Here is a 15019-nt window from a genome sequence, read left to right as displayed (position 1 = left end):
CACATAAGACAGCATATTACACTTGGAAATAGGCACTTATAAAAGTGTTAAGGGTAAATATGCATAAATGTATGTGCTACCAATGCATAGCACATAGTTGTACGTGGTATAAATGTAGGATCTCTTGGCAGCGGAGATGGAAGAAACTGATCTTTGTCCATCTGCAGTACTACAGACGTGTTATTGTAAATTTATTTATTTATTTGTTGTATTTGTATCCCACATTTTCCCACCTATTTGCGGGCTCAGTGTGGCTTACAATAAGACTTGAATAATAGACATACATTTGTTACGACTAGGTTATGGATTACATTGAACAGAGTTGTGCGAGACATTCAAATATCCTTAGTAGTATAGCAGTGGGACAACAACATAGAGACATTAGAAGGAGACAATGAGAGAAAAAAGGGCATTATTAGGCACCTAGGCATATAGTGTACATAGTTCCATGGATGAATGTATGATTGACTGGATAAAGGGATGATGGATCAGATGTGGATGTGTATTGCATTGTGAACAGTGAGTAGTTTCTATGTGTTTTGGCTCTTTCCGTAGGTTTGTTCAAACAGGTGTGTCTTCAGTAGTTTACGGAAGGAGGCTTGTTCATTAATCATTCTTAGGTTGCGTGGTAATGTATTCCAAGACTTCGTGCTCTTGTAGGAAAAGGTAGACGCGTGTATCGTCTTGTACTTCAAGCCCTTGCATGTTGGGTAGTGGAGGTTGAGGTGAGTTCGGGATGATCTTTTGGCATTTCTAGGTGGTAGGTCTATTAAATCAGACATGTACGCTGGGGCTTCACCGTAAATGATCTTGTGGACTAGTGTGCAAGTTTTAAAAGTAACGCGGTCCTTGAGTGGAAGCCAATGTAGTTTCTCTCGTAGTGGTTTTGCCCTTTCATATTTAGGTTTTCCGAAGATGAGCCTGGCTGCTGTGTTCTGGGCTGTTTGAAGTTTCCTCAGTATTTGCTCTTTGCAGCCTGCGTATAATGAGTTGCAGTAGTCCAAGTGGCTAAGGACGAGGGATTGCACTAGGCTACGGAAGACGAATCTTGGGAAGAATGGTCTAATCCTTTTCAATTTCCACATGCTGAAGAACATCTTCTTGGTTATGTTATTTGCGTGAGTTTCGAGTGTTAGGTGGCGGTCGATTGTCACTCCAAGGATTTTTAGCGTTTCAGAGATTGGAAGTTTTAGGTTTGGTGTATTTATCACGTTGAATTCAGTTGTGTTGTATTGGGAGGTGAGTATCAGGCATTGGGTTTTTTCTGCGTTTAGTTTCAGGCGGAATGCATCTGCCCATGTGTTCATGATGCGTAGACTTTGGTTGATTTCGCTGGAGATTTCTTTGATGTCTTGTTTGAATGGGATGTATATGGTTACATCATCGGCGTATATATACGGGTTGAGGTTGTGGTTTGATAGGAGTTTTGCTAAAGGGATCATCATTAGGTTGAAGATAGTTGGAGAGAGAGGTGATCCTTGTGGGACTCCACATTCAGGTATCCATGCCTTGGACGTGCTTGAATTTGATGTGACTTGGTACGAGCGCAGGGTTAGGAACCCCTTGAACCAATTCAAGACATTTCCTCCGATGCCAAAGTATTCAAGTATGTGTAGTAGGATTTCATGGTCGACCATGTCGAAGGCGCTGGACATGTCAAATTGTAGTAGGAGTATATTGTTGCCGGTTGCAATTATTTGTTTGAATTTGGTCATAAGGGTGACTAATACTGTTTCTGTGCTGTGATTCGAACGGAATCCTGATTGGGCATCGTGCAGTATTGAATGTTTGTCTAGATAGTTTGTGAGTTGTTTGGTAACCATACCTTCGGTTATCTTGGTTATTAGTGGTATGGATGCAATTGGCCTGTAGTTGGTTATTTCGCTCGTGTTTTTCTTTGTGTCTTTGGGAATTGGTGTGAGTAGGATTTTTCCTTTTTCTTTTGGGAAGAGTCCATTTTGTAGCATGTAGTTTATGTGGTTTGTTAGGTTTATTATGAATTGTTGAGGAGCAGTTTGCATGAGGCTGTTTGGACATATGTCTAGTTTGCAGTTGGATTTGGCATATTTTTTGAGAGTTTTAGAGATGAGTTCTTCTGGTAGTAGTTCAAATTCGGTCCAGGTTCTGTCTGCTGGGTGTGTAAACCCTCTAAACACACACCAGACTGCATCACACACACTTCCTGGACTTGGAGAGCTTGCATTTGCATTTCAAGCATTGCTGGTCTTCTTTGTTGGTGGTGGTGGGGGGGGGCTGTTCTTTTAAAATTATGGGATGGGGTGCAGGTTTTTAGGAAGTCATGTCATTGAGATACTGTCTAGTTACCTTTCACATTATTATTTGTTATAGAGAAAGTCCGACTGGCCCCCAGAAGACCTCCAACAATATCCATGTGTCTCAGGAGCCCAAGTCCGAGGACTCTTCAAACCAGAGCTCCCCAGAGATGCCCACTACAAAGAACAGGTTTGTCTCTGGACCTCCCTATACCTCAGTCACTGAATCTCTGAGACCCTGGGGGAGTCTTTTTACCTCTTTGTGCTGTTTTGAAATTATCTTGTAGAAGCTCATTTTCTCCCCCACAATGCAGTTGAATGTACATGCACTCTGGGAGGACTCACCTGCGTTTAGAAGGGAAGTTCAAGCAGGGCAGTCTAGGTGCCTTAATCCATTTTCACACTACTAGACTGCTTTGCCTGTGGTTGCTAACATGCAGTGATTTTCCTGAACTGTCTGCTCTGTGTTTGTTGTGGGGGAAAAACCAAGTCATCTCATGCCTGCCACACTCTCCCATCATGGTCAGCCTACCTTGTCTTGATGTAACCCCATTCCTTCTGTAGGATGGAGTCCATGCCATGTGCACCTAAGCCTGAGACTCAGCAGAACCGCTCACGATCCTCCTCCAGTGCCAGCAGCTTTGCCAGCGTGGTAGAAGAGAGTGAAATCTTAGACGACGAGGATACAGGAATGGTAAGCAGATCCAAAGAGCTGAGAACATGACTGCCAGACCCAGAAGTTGCTTTTGCTTGGGTTGTCTTCCATCACTCACATTGTCCACAGTATACAGGTTCGCCTAGAGGTTAGGTTTCAGAGAGATCTAGTCAGCTAAGTAAAGACTTAGCCAACTGGATCAAAGCCCATGAAATTTAGCCACCTTAAGTATCACTGTATGGCTAAGTATAGTCAGCCAAATCTTGAGTGAGTGGGGGAGATAGGTGGCATGATTTTCAGAGCTAACCACCCAATTTGGCTAAGCATGGATGGTACAGTTTACGTGGCCACCCTCCCTTCTGACTCGTTACATATAAAATCATGCCCCTATAGCAGCCCGGCCCCTTCCCGCCTACTCTTCTTTTTTTGGACCAGAGGGAGGAGATCCCAAGAAGGAAGAAGAGAAGGGGTAAAGCTGCAATAAGGGGCATTTGTTGATGTTTCAAGAGTAGGATGGAGGGAAGGGGTCAGGCTGTGGCGGGGAGGTTTGTTTGGCCCTTGTAGCTTAGTTAGGATTGAATGGGACCCAGTCAGAAAAATTAAAGATGGACCCGTTTATAGAGGGCAACCAAAGCTGTGTTTTTCTGTTTCATCCGAAATTGAAACTGGCCACTAGAGTCTGGCCCAGCCCCCATTCCCTCCCCCTATCCCCCAAACAGAAGAAGCCGCCTCCACCTATAGGCTCCCCCCCTCCCCCCAAGGCCTACTGTACAACTGCTGGTAGTCTAGTGGCTAGTTGGAGCAGGAGCAATCCCCAGTTGCTCCTGTCCATGGCATCTCTGCTGTCAAAATGGCTGCCATGACCTCCAATGGTAGTCTTTGGAGACTGCAGCTGGAGGTCAAGGCAGCCATTTAAAATTGGAGCTGGCACAGGCAGGAGCAGTCCACTTTCTCTCTTCTCCCTCCCTCCCTACCTGCAATTTGTTATTGTAAACTGCTTTAAAACCTTGTTGTATTAAGCGGTATATTAAGTAAATAAAGCAAATCAAAATCTGACCCTCTGCTTTCTCCCATTACCCAGCTCCTGCATCAGCCCCTAGCCCCTTCCTCCCAGGCCCAGCATCCAGACCCATCTCCAAGCTCCAGCCTTCCTCTTTCACCTGCCCCCTGCCCTTAGCCTCCTTCTCCCAGACCCATCATTAGAACCCTTCTCCCACCCCCATCCTTTAGCATCTGCCCCTCCTCTCACCCCAGCCCCTGTGTTTATTCCAAGCCCCAACATAAACCGTTTCTCCCAGTCCTTGCATGAGCTCCATCTCTGACACGTGCAACATCAACCTCCTTCTGCCATCCCTGTCCCCCATATCAGCGCCTTCTCCCTGCCCTACTGTGAACATCAGCACCCTTCCCACCTCTCCAGTGCTTCTAAATCAGCTGCAGAGCGGTGGGAGTTTGTTTTTGATTGTTGCCACTCTGCCTGTCCTTTGCTAGTTCTGACCACCAGCAATGCACAGGAAATCAGAGAACAAGTACTTCCTGTATAGTAACATAGTAGATGATGGCACGGTCCATCCAGTCTGCCCAACAAGATAAACTCATATGTGCTACTTTTTGTGTATACCTTACCTTGATTTGTACCTGTCCTTTTCAGGGCACAGACCGTATAAGTCTGCCCAGCACTATCCCCGCCTCCCAACCACCAGTACCGCCTCCCACCACTGGCTCTGCCACAGACCGTATAAGTCTGCCCAGCACTATCTCCGCCTCCAAACCACCAGCCCCGCCTCCCACCACCGGTTGTGGCACAGACCATATAAGTCTGCCCAGCACTATCTCCGCCTCCCAACCACCAGTACCGCCTCCCACCACCGGCTCTGGCACAGACCGTATAAGTCTGCCCAGCACCATCTCCGCCTCCCGCCACAGACCGTATAAGTCTGCCCAGCACTATCCCCGCCTCCCACCACCGGCTCTGGCACAGACCATATAAGTCTGCCCAGCACTATCTCCGCCTCCAAACCACCAGCCCCGCCTCCCACCACCGATTGTGGCACAGACCGTATAAGTCTGCCCAGCACTATCCCCGCCTCCAAACCACCAGTCCCGCCTCCCACCACGGGCTCTGGCACAGACTACTACTACTACTACTACTATTTAGCATTTCTATAGCGCTACAAGGCATACGCAGCGCTGCCCAGCACTATCTCCGCCTCCAAACCACCAGCCCCGCCTCCCACCACCGATTGTGGCACAGACCTTATAAGTCTGCCCAGCACCATCTCCGCCTCCTGCCACCGGCTCTGCCACAGACCGTATAAGTCTGCCGAGCACTATCCCCACCTCCCACCACCGGCTCTGGCACAGACCGTATAAGTCTGCCCAGCACTATCTCCGCCTCCAAACCACCAGCCCCGCCTCCCACCACCGGTTGTGGCACAGACCGTATAAGTCTGCCCAGCACTATCTCCGCCTCCCAACCACCAGCCCTGCTTCCCACCACCGGCTCTGGCACAGACCGTATAAGTCTGCCCAGCACCATCTCCGCCTCCCGCCACCGGCTCTGCCACAGACCGTATAAGTCTGCCCAGCACTATCCCCGCCTCCCACCACCGGCTCTGGCACAGACCGTATAAGTCTGCCCAGCACCATCTCCGCCTCCCGCCACTGGCTCTGCCACAGACCGTATAAGTCTGCCCAGCACTATCCCCGCCTCCCACCACCGGCTCTGGCACAGACCGTATAAGTCTGCCCAGCACTATCTCCGCCTCCAAACCACCAGCCCCGCCTCCCACCACCGGTTGTGGCACAGACCGTATAAGTCTGCCCAGCACTATCTCCGCCTCCCAACCACCAGTCCCGCTTCCCACCACCGGCTCTGGCACAGACCGTATAAGTCTGCCCAGCACCATCTCCGCCTCCCGCCACCGGCTCTGCCACCCAATCTCAGCTAAGCTCCTTAGGATCCATTCCTTCTGAACAGGATTCCTTTATGTTTATCCCACGCATGTTTGAATTCCATTCCGTACTTCCTGTATGAACAGTCTTAATGATGCCAGTAGAGGACAGGCAGAGCAGTGAGTACAAAGAAACCCCCACTGTTCTGCCACTAATTTATAGAAAAGGAAAACTTCCAGTCCAGCATCGGGTGGCCCCGGGCTTTTTGCCAGGCTTCCTTGGTGAAAGCTAAAAGCCCCTGCTGCCTCCCTCCTGACTCTTGACATGTAAAATGCCACCGTGGCAGTCCGGCCCCTTTCCTCCCACTCCTTTTTTTTGGTCAGGAAAAAGGGGATCCTAAGAAGGTTGAATGAGAAAGAGAAGGGGGTGGGCTGTGGCGAGGGGTATTCGTTAATATTTCTAGAGTAAGTGCAAGTAGGGTTACCATTCGTCCGGATTTCCCCGGACATGTCCTCTTTTTGAGGGCATGTCCGGGGCGTCCGGCGGATTTTGCCCGCACCCACGTTTGTCCAGATTTCTGGACAAACGGGGGCGCGGGTGCGGGCAGGCGCATGCGTGCGGTGGGCATGTGGGCGGGCGATTGGCGCCGTGGGTCTGGTCTCCTGTCCCCTCCCCTTCCTTACCATGTTCCCTGGTGGTCTAGTGACGTCTTCGGGGCAGGAAAGAGCCCCCTCTTTCCTGCCCGGAGCGCTGCCTCCCCTGTCTATCATCCTTCTCGGTCTGGCTGGGGATTCAAAATGGCCGCCGAGAGTTGAACTCTCGCGAGGCCGCTTCAACTCTCGGTGGCCATTTTGAATCCCCAGCCAGACCGAGGAGGATGCAGCAGGCAAGGGCAGGCAGCGCTCCGGGCAGGAAAGAGGGGGCTCTTTCCTGCCCCGAAGAGAAGACGCTACTAGACCACCAGGGCTAGATAGTAAGTGAGGTGGGGATATGTGACGGGGGGGGGGGAGGGGACTATGTGACGGGGGGGGCGGGGAATAGGGGCGGAACGAGGACCCGAAGGGGGCGGGGAAGGGGGCGTGACATGTGTCCTCTTTTTCAGAGGACACAAAATGGTAACCCTAAGTGCAAGGGAAGCAGGGGGAGGGAGTCTTTAATATTTCATTTGTGGGGAAGGCGGGGAAGCTGTTGTTTTTAGTTATGTTGTTTATATTTTTTTAAGAGGATTAGCTAATACCTGATTTTCAGCACTACCCAGCTAAATTTAGCCAGAAATCCCAGCTACACTAAATCTAACCATCAATTTTTGACTCGCCAGCTTTAGATGACTGGTCATTGGAAAACCTGGCTGGTTAAGCTCAGCTGGATGTTTACCTAAAGGTATCACCTCTTTAGGATTTGTCACACTGACTTCTCAGTTTCAACCTGATTCAGCCTTCACTTTCTTTTAATCCAGTTCCAGTGATTTAATAGAAACACGGTAACATAGTAGATGACGGCAGAAAACGACCTGCACGGTCCATCCAGTCTGCCCAACAAGATAAACTCATATGTGCTTACTTTTTGTGTACACCTTACCTTGATTTGTATCTGTTATTTTCGGGGCACAGACCGTAGAGGTCTGCCCAGCACTAGCCCCGCCTCCCAACCACCAGCCCCTCCTCCCACCACCGGTTCTGCATTCAATAATGCTGGTACTTGAAGTGGGATGTACAGGCAATCTCTCTGCCCTTCTACGGATCATTTTTTTTCACCTTGACTATCGTAGTTGATGCACGTTCTTTGCAAAGAACGACGAAGGGAGAAACTGCAAAAACCAGAGAGACTCTCTTGCTGGATAACTCAAGGGGCTGATGCAGTGAGGAAGCCTATTGGGATGCGGATTTGCTTCACATAAGAATGTAGTTCAGAAAATCATATGCACATTAGAGATTGCAGGGTACCTGCTGCAGTCTCTTGTGTCTCTTCCAAGATCCATATTATGGAAAGGGTGGGTAGATGCATGGAATGGCCTAACAGGAGATGGTGAACAAAGCAATGACAGTAATAAAACTGAACAAAGCCTGAGTTGAGTACAGGGGAGTAAAGAAGTGGGGGAATCGATGATGTTGGGTTTGGAAGGCAAAATAGAACATAAAGGTGGATGTTGAGGTGTTCTGACTGCTGTCATAGTCTCGGATTTTCTGAGGCAGAGGTGACTAGTAATTGAGGGCTACTGAATTTGCCAGAAGGCCCATACTGCAGAGCACCTAGGCGTCAACCAGGGACACAAAGAGGAAGCAAGCAGGAAGAGAAAGAGGCTTGTGCTTTGGCTGTTGCCACGGTGGCTATCTCTGTTCTTGCCTTGGTTAGGGTGGGATTGCTGTTTTGCTGTTGTGACCTGACTAGCTCCTTTTTGCTTCTGCCTTCAGGAAAGTCTCTCCTCAGGAACATCACACAAACGGGATTCCTTCGTCTATAGCACATGGCTAGAAGACAGCCTGAGCAGTGCCAGCAGGGGAAGTTCTCCTCCAGGTAGGTGGGCATCCAGCATTGCTTCTCCGGAAAGAGTTGCTTTTCTTTCTCAGTAGGGGGTGGAGAGAAGTAGTCAATTTGACCTTATTCATCACAAGACAAGAGTCACAGTTCTTGATATGTTGCTAGCTCTGTTTTTCTGGACATTTTCTGGGTCATTGTTTACAGGACAACAATGCTGATTAATACTTGAAGTGACTTGAAAAACCATCTACTAACTTACAAATGCACTCGATCTGCAGCCCCTCCTTACCTCTCTACCCTCATCTCCCCTTACGTTCCTACCCGTAACCTCCGCTCTCAAGACAAATCCCTCCTTTCAGTACCCTTCTCCACCACCGCCAACTCCAGGCTCCGCCCTTTCTGCCTCGCCTCACCCCATGCTTGGACTAAACTCCCTGAGCCCATACGCCAGGCCCCCTCCCTGCCCATCTTCAAATCATTGCTCAAAGCCCACCTCTTCAATGTCGCCTTCGGCAGCTAACCACTACACCTCTATTCAGGAAATCTAGACTGCCCCATCTTGACATTTCGTCCTTTAGATTGTAAGCTCCTTTGAGCAGGGACTGTCCTTCTTTGTTAAACTGTACAGCGCTGCGTAACCCTAGTAGCGCTCTAGAAATGTTAAGTAGTAGTGATGATTTTCTGCAGGGAAGCAGTGATCCTGGTGGGAATAATGCTTTCCTTTTGTTATTTTGTGACACACTGGGGCAATTCTATAATTGAGCACCACAATTTAGATGCTGAACAAATGAATAGGGGTTAGGAGTTAAAAGCAGCATTGAAAAGGTGGGCTTTTAGCCTAGATTTGAAGATGGCCAGAGATGGAGCTTGACGTACTGGCTCAGGGAGTCTATTCCAGGCATATGGTGCAGCAAGATAAAAGGGAGTTAGCATTGGAGGAGAAGGGTGCAGTTAAGAGAGATTTATCCAGTGAACTGAGTTCCCAAGGTGGAGTGTAGTAGGGAGAGATAAGAGTGGAGAGGTACTGAGGAGCTCTTAACCGGCTGTGAGTTACCACATAAAGCTAAGTGTTGAATATTGGCGCTTAACCAGCAGAGTACTGGAATTCCCCCAAAATAGCTGGGTTTCAGTTTAGTGCTAACTGGTTAAGTGGCTCTGAAAATTAGCAGTTAGCCCAAAACAGACGATTTAACGAGCTAGAAACCATTTCTGGCTGATTAAATCACTTTGAATATTGATCCCTCTGTTAATATGTACTTATATTTTTATTGTTTTAATGATTGAAGTACCGTATTTTTCGGACTATAAGACGCACTTTTTTCCCCAAAAATTTGGGAGGAAAATGGGGGGTGCGTCTTATAGTCCGAAGGTAGCGGTTTTTGACCTCCGTTTTGTACTTACAGGATTCCGTGTTCCCTGGTGGTCTAGTGACGTCGGGGCAGGAAAGAGCCCCCTCTTTCCTGCCCATCGCGCTGCTCTCCCTGCTTCTCGAGATTCTCGGCGGCCATTTTGAATCTCGCCGAGACCGTCGGAAACCATTGAGAAGCAGGGAGAGCAGCGCGATGGGCAGGAAAGAGGGGGCTCTTTCCTGCCCCGACGTCACTAGACCACCAGGGAACACGGAATCCTGTAAGTACAAAACGGAGGTCAAAAATTCGGACAAGACGCACCGGAGCACCTAGGTTTTAGAGGAGGGAAAGAGGAAAATTTTTTTTTTCCTCTTTCCCTCCTCTAAAACCTAGGTGCGTCTTATGGTCCGGTGCGTCTTATAGTCCGAAAAATACGGTATGTCTTGTTTTTATTGGAAATTGGTTTGCGTATGTTGTGTTGAAATGTAGTACGTAAATATTGCCATACTGGGAAAGACCAAAGATCCATCAAGCCCAGCATCCTGTTTCCAACAGTGGACAATCCAGATCACAAATACCCGGCAAGATCCCAAAAAAGTACAAAACATTTTATACTGCTTATCCCAGAAATAGTGGATTTTCCCCAACTCCATTTAATAACGGTCTATGGACTTTTGTAGTTGATTATCTCATTTTAATTTTTTTTTCCTGCATTTTCCAGGCTGGTTCCTTAAAGTAAATTCCTCCTGACTCTTTGTGTATGGAGAGTACAGCAAACCAACACTGGAGAGATTATGGACTTGTTAATATGATTTTATAGCATTGTTCTCTGCTTCTTACCTGTAATTTCTGGCTTCTTTCCTTCTCCCGTACAGGATTCTCAGAAACAATACAAAGTGAAGGGCCTAAGAAGGACACCGATCTTCATGACGACCAGGGACAATTGCCCCATTACTAAAGCCGGCCTGGTGAAACCTCATTTCAAGTCATTTGCACATCCTTCCAGATTCTACTCTAGTCTTTTTCTCTCCCCACCCCCACCCCCTTTCCTGAGGCTCTGCTACCTGGCAGCTTCCAAAGGAGACATTTCTATCCTAGACTAAGCAGAGGACTTCCTAGAAACTGGAGGTTATGGGACCAGACTCACTGTGTGATTCAGGGTTTGGTAGAAGCCATGCATTGGAAGGGCGGGCGGGCATGGACCAATCCCAGCCATTTTGTCAATCAAACTGTGATTTCAGATTGCAGGAAAAAAAAAACCCTTAGTAAGTTTGTTTGCACTGTACAAAATTTCATTAGCAGGGGAAGCGGAACAATGTGCTTAGAGCTTGACAGTTTTTCATTCTGAAAGAATCGCTGGAAACCCTGCACCTGCCTGTACTTCTGATACTCTTACACTGCCAGTGATGTAATCAAATGGCCCACATAAGCCCACCAGTCCTAGGACTCCAGCAGGGCTTTAAAAGGAGAATTTCCACCGAGGCAGTCCTAATTATACCCAGGGGAGCGGGGAGAAGACATTTCATAATTAGCAATCAGGAAATTCAGCGGGCTCAGTATCTAGTGTGATTTTTCTGCACTGTTGTAGCAGCCAGTGACAGCTGCAGGGTACAATCACTGCAAAATCAATGCATTGTAGCTGGTGATAAGAATTTGTCACGGGAATTGACAGAGAACTTCATGGGTAAGTGAAAGTGAAATGCTTGCTCAGGCCTTTGCACTTCTCCTTCAGTGTGCAGAAAGATGTCTTCGGTCATCAGATGCCTTCGCTACTTTTAAGAGTGTCGTATTCTCTGTCTTTTGACCGTTTGCAGGACTTGAAGAATCCTGTAGCTTGTTTGCTCCACTTCACAGTACTCCCATTCTTTCATTTTTTTATACTTTGGCTACAAACTTTTTTTTTTTTTTTTAACTGTGTCTTTGTACCCTGCTTGTTTAAGTACTGTCAAGTTCTCCGTGGAGAAGCCGGGGATACGAGCTACGTGTTTGCATTTCTTGTGGCACCATCTCGCATCTCTTGCTCTCCAGAATCTCAGGAGAGCTCCAGCGAGGCCTCCGGTTCTTGTATGGGGGATTCGCTCACTGCTGATGTTTCTTGGGCTGCCCGTCTTTTTCAACCACTGGAATCCACCGGATGACTTTGGACGTGTTCCACAAAGCAAAAGCAGATGTGACAGACAGTGGCAGAGCACAGGAGCCAGTGACCGTATGACTACAACCTCAGATCCTCTGGGATCCTTGGCAGTTCTACCCAAAATCAAGTCGGTGAGCAAAGTTTCACAGCCACTGCTCGGATCCTTCTATATCCCCCCCATGGTCCAGGAGCCCCACAGCCCTCCAAAGCCCTCTGAGCTGCTCCCTCCCCCATGCCAGCTAGGAGCATCCTGCACTGCACAGAGTAAGGTAGACCCAAGTTCCAAGAAAGTGTGGGGGGGGGGGGCTTAAAGGGACAGGATCCCCTCTCCCAGAGCATAATAAAGTGCAGAAAAAGGACATAAATAAGCAGCTGGAAGATGCCCCTGCAAAATGCTGCTTTCCCATGGAAAGCTGTTTGACTGTACTTAGAGTTTCTGTTCTTAGGTATTTATAAACTGTAAATTTACATGTTTAATTTCTGGTTAATTGGCTGTTCTTTGAAGGTACAGAAAAACCAGTGTGATTAGTGTTTGCGTGCCACAGGTGGTTGTGGGTACAGTTTTAAGTGCAATCATTATGTATATTTTTGTCCCTTATGAGTCAGTACAGAATGGTAAAAAAAAACAGCCAAACCCAATCTCAAGGGGTCAAATGTAGTGAAGATACACTAATAAATGATAAATGGGAAATACCCTCAGAAACCGAGGTCACTGCCAAGGTCTGACCATCAAGACACTGATATCTATATAAGATTTGTGTGCCTGTGATCTTATCTCTTTCATGGGGTATATTTTCCCATATCTTGTCAATAGAATTGATTCACAATGAAACCATTACTTCAAAACGTTACTGAGCACAAAAAAAACTCCCAAGCAGCAGCAGCATTACTTAAATAAACAAACTTAGCTGTCTCGTTGCTGGCTGAATGCCCCACACTTCAAACTGGTGACTTTCAATAGGGCCCAGATCATTTCGCCCACCTCAGGGCTTCGTCAGGAACCACTCAACTTTAGCATAATTGTTGGGGTATGAATCTACAAAGAAACGTTTTGTGTCTCAGAAAATTCAAAGTAAATGCACCATTCACACACTCTCACCATCCTATCCCACAATTACAATGTTCAAAGATAAACACCTTTTTTTTTTTTTTTTTTGCATCTGGGTAGGTGAGAACATAAGTGTTGTAACACTAAAGGTCCATCAAGCCCAGTATCCTGTTCCCTACTCTGCTAAGCTAACTGCTTTACCACATTCTCTGGCAACAAATTCCAGAGTTTAATTACACGTTGAGTGAAGAAATATTTTCTCCGATTTGTTTTAAATTTACTACTTAGTAGCTTCATTGCGTGCCCCTTAGTCCTAGTATTTTTGAAAAAAGTGACAAGAGAGTCACCCCTTCCACTCCACTCAGTATTTTATAGACCTCTATCATATCAGTCAGAAGCAATACACTCCATAGAGAGAACCATTTCCTTTTGTCCCTCAGCCTGGGAACCAGAGTGGCACATTGCCTTTGCAGTTAATGTAAAAATTCTTGCAGGACCCTTCAGCCTCACCAGCTGTGTCCACTTAAGGATGCTCCCATGCCTTCCCCACCACCACCAACCTGCCAAACACTAACCCTGCCTTGACTCCTCTGCTCCCTCACTTAGCAGCCAGGAATCCCCTGGAAGCTGTGCTGCAGTACCTTTCGAGGCAGTTAACTGAAGTCATGTAAAAACCTCATCTCAAAGTTAGCTGGGACAAACTGTGGTGCAATCGTTAAGACCTTTACTCTGCACAGAGTACTTTGCACCAGTCTGGACCCAATGTGTACATGTGAATTTGGTGGTTTCACATTTAAATTCCACAGTGTGGAGCATTAGTAGTACTGTGAGATCCAGCAAAAACTCAGTGGCTTCCAATGTTGAGTAATGTTGCCCCACCAGCCCTTCATTGTTGAAGCACCTCAGCAAGTGGATGAAAGAAGTCCCAGAGCTTCTACTTCATTGCAACATTTATAGCCCTCCTATAAAATGCCTGCTGTTTACAGATCCAGTCTGGGTTCAGTTTCTAGACTCGGACCTTGTGGTGCAAGAGATGGTCAGTCACAACTCTGCACGTGCACAAGAGCTGGCAAGTCAACAACCTGGTTTTTTTGACTTTCCACATCAATCGTGTTCATGGATAAACTGATTACGAGCAGACTATGGCTGGGACTTCAGAGATGATCCACACTGCCCCTGTGGAGTCAACCAGACAATGAAACACATTGTCAATTCATGCCCACTCACACATCCACCTGATGGTCTTAAGGATTTGCCCACTTCATCTGATTCTGGTATCAGTTGGCTTAGTTGAGTGACAAGTACGTGCAAAGTGGGGGAGTGGCCTAATGGATGGTTAGTACAGTGGGTTGTGGACCTGGGGAACCAGGCGCAATTCCCACTGCTGCCTAACGGTCATCAGTGGGTTGAGATCATGGAGAACTGGGAAAGTCACTTAGCCCTCCATTGCCCCAGGTAGAATATAATACTAGATTGTGAGCCCATTAGGGATAGTACAAAGTACCTGAAAAAGAAAAATTGTAAAACGCTTAGGTCTAGGTGGTATAGTAAAAATAAATATTATGTTGAAGAAACCCCATCCATCCCCTAGAAATGGCAGAACTAGATAGGTTCTGGAATATCTTATGGACTGGTATTAAATGACTGAAAGATGTCATGGACATCTCTCTGGAGATTCCACAGAATAGACGGGATGTCCATGACATCTTTCAGTCATTTAATACCAGTCCATAAGATATTCCAGAACCTCCAGCTAAACACCTCTGTCAACCCAATCTGTGGTAGCTGAGGCCACCCTTAAGAAAGCCAAAACTTCCAGTTAAATGCCATGCCAGGCAAGACCCCCCAAAAGAAATGCTGGACACAAGCAGATGGAAAGTTTGAGATCTGTGTGCTAAAAATGCAAATCGTATCCCATCAATTGTAGATGTTGCAATATCAGCACAGCCCTCTTGCTAGAATCTTAACATCACCAAAACATTCCCTGCAGAGTTCTCCTCAAGTCTGCAGTCTCTGCTAAAGGAACTTGAAAAATGCCAGGACCATCTCATACAGTCCACTTAAAATACTTACGGAATGGCATCTCCAGCAGCAACTATGGAATACAAAGGACTGCTTGGCTGCAAGCATCAGGTCCTCAAGAACTGTTGATCACTTCACAGAATACCATGCTTTGGGGGGGAGAGC

At 47.3% G+C, this 15019-nt stretch overlaps 1 protein-coding gene across 3 annotated transcripts in view; it reads left to right on the top strand.

Annotated features, from left to right (window-relative positions):
* Positions 1-13037, top strand: part of RAP1GAP (RAP1 GTPase activating protein) — a 152078-nt gene extending 139041 nt beyond the window's left edge. For all 3 annotated transcript variants that reach the window (XM_030185566.1, XM_030185563.1, XM_030185565.1), the window contains exons 18-21: positions 2350-2463; positions 2838-2967; positions 8235-8337; positions 10526-13037. In XM_030185566.1, coding sequence (XP_030041426.1) covers positions 2350-2463; positions 2838-2967; positions 8235-8337; positions 10526-10608 — 430 coding nt within the window. In that variant the 3' untranslated portion in view covers positions 10609-13037. The remainder of the gene's footprint in view (positions 1-2349; positions 2464-2837; positions 2968-8234; positions 8338-10525) is intronic.
* The last annotated feature ends 1982 nt before the right edge of the window (positions 13038-15019 follow it).

This window comes from Microcaecilia unicolor, chromosome 13 (assembly GCF_901765095.1).
Source record: "Microcaecilia unicolor chromosome 13, aMicUni1.1, whole genome shotgun sequence".
NCBI lineage: Eukaryota > Metazoa > Chordata > Amphibia > Gymnophiona > Siphonopidae > Microcaecilia > Microcaecilia unicolor.
The sequence above is the reverse complement of the archived record's forward strand: the minus strand, read 5'-3'. Positions and strand labels throughout refer to the sequence as shown.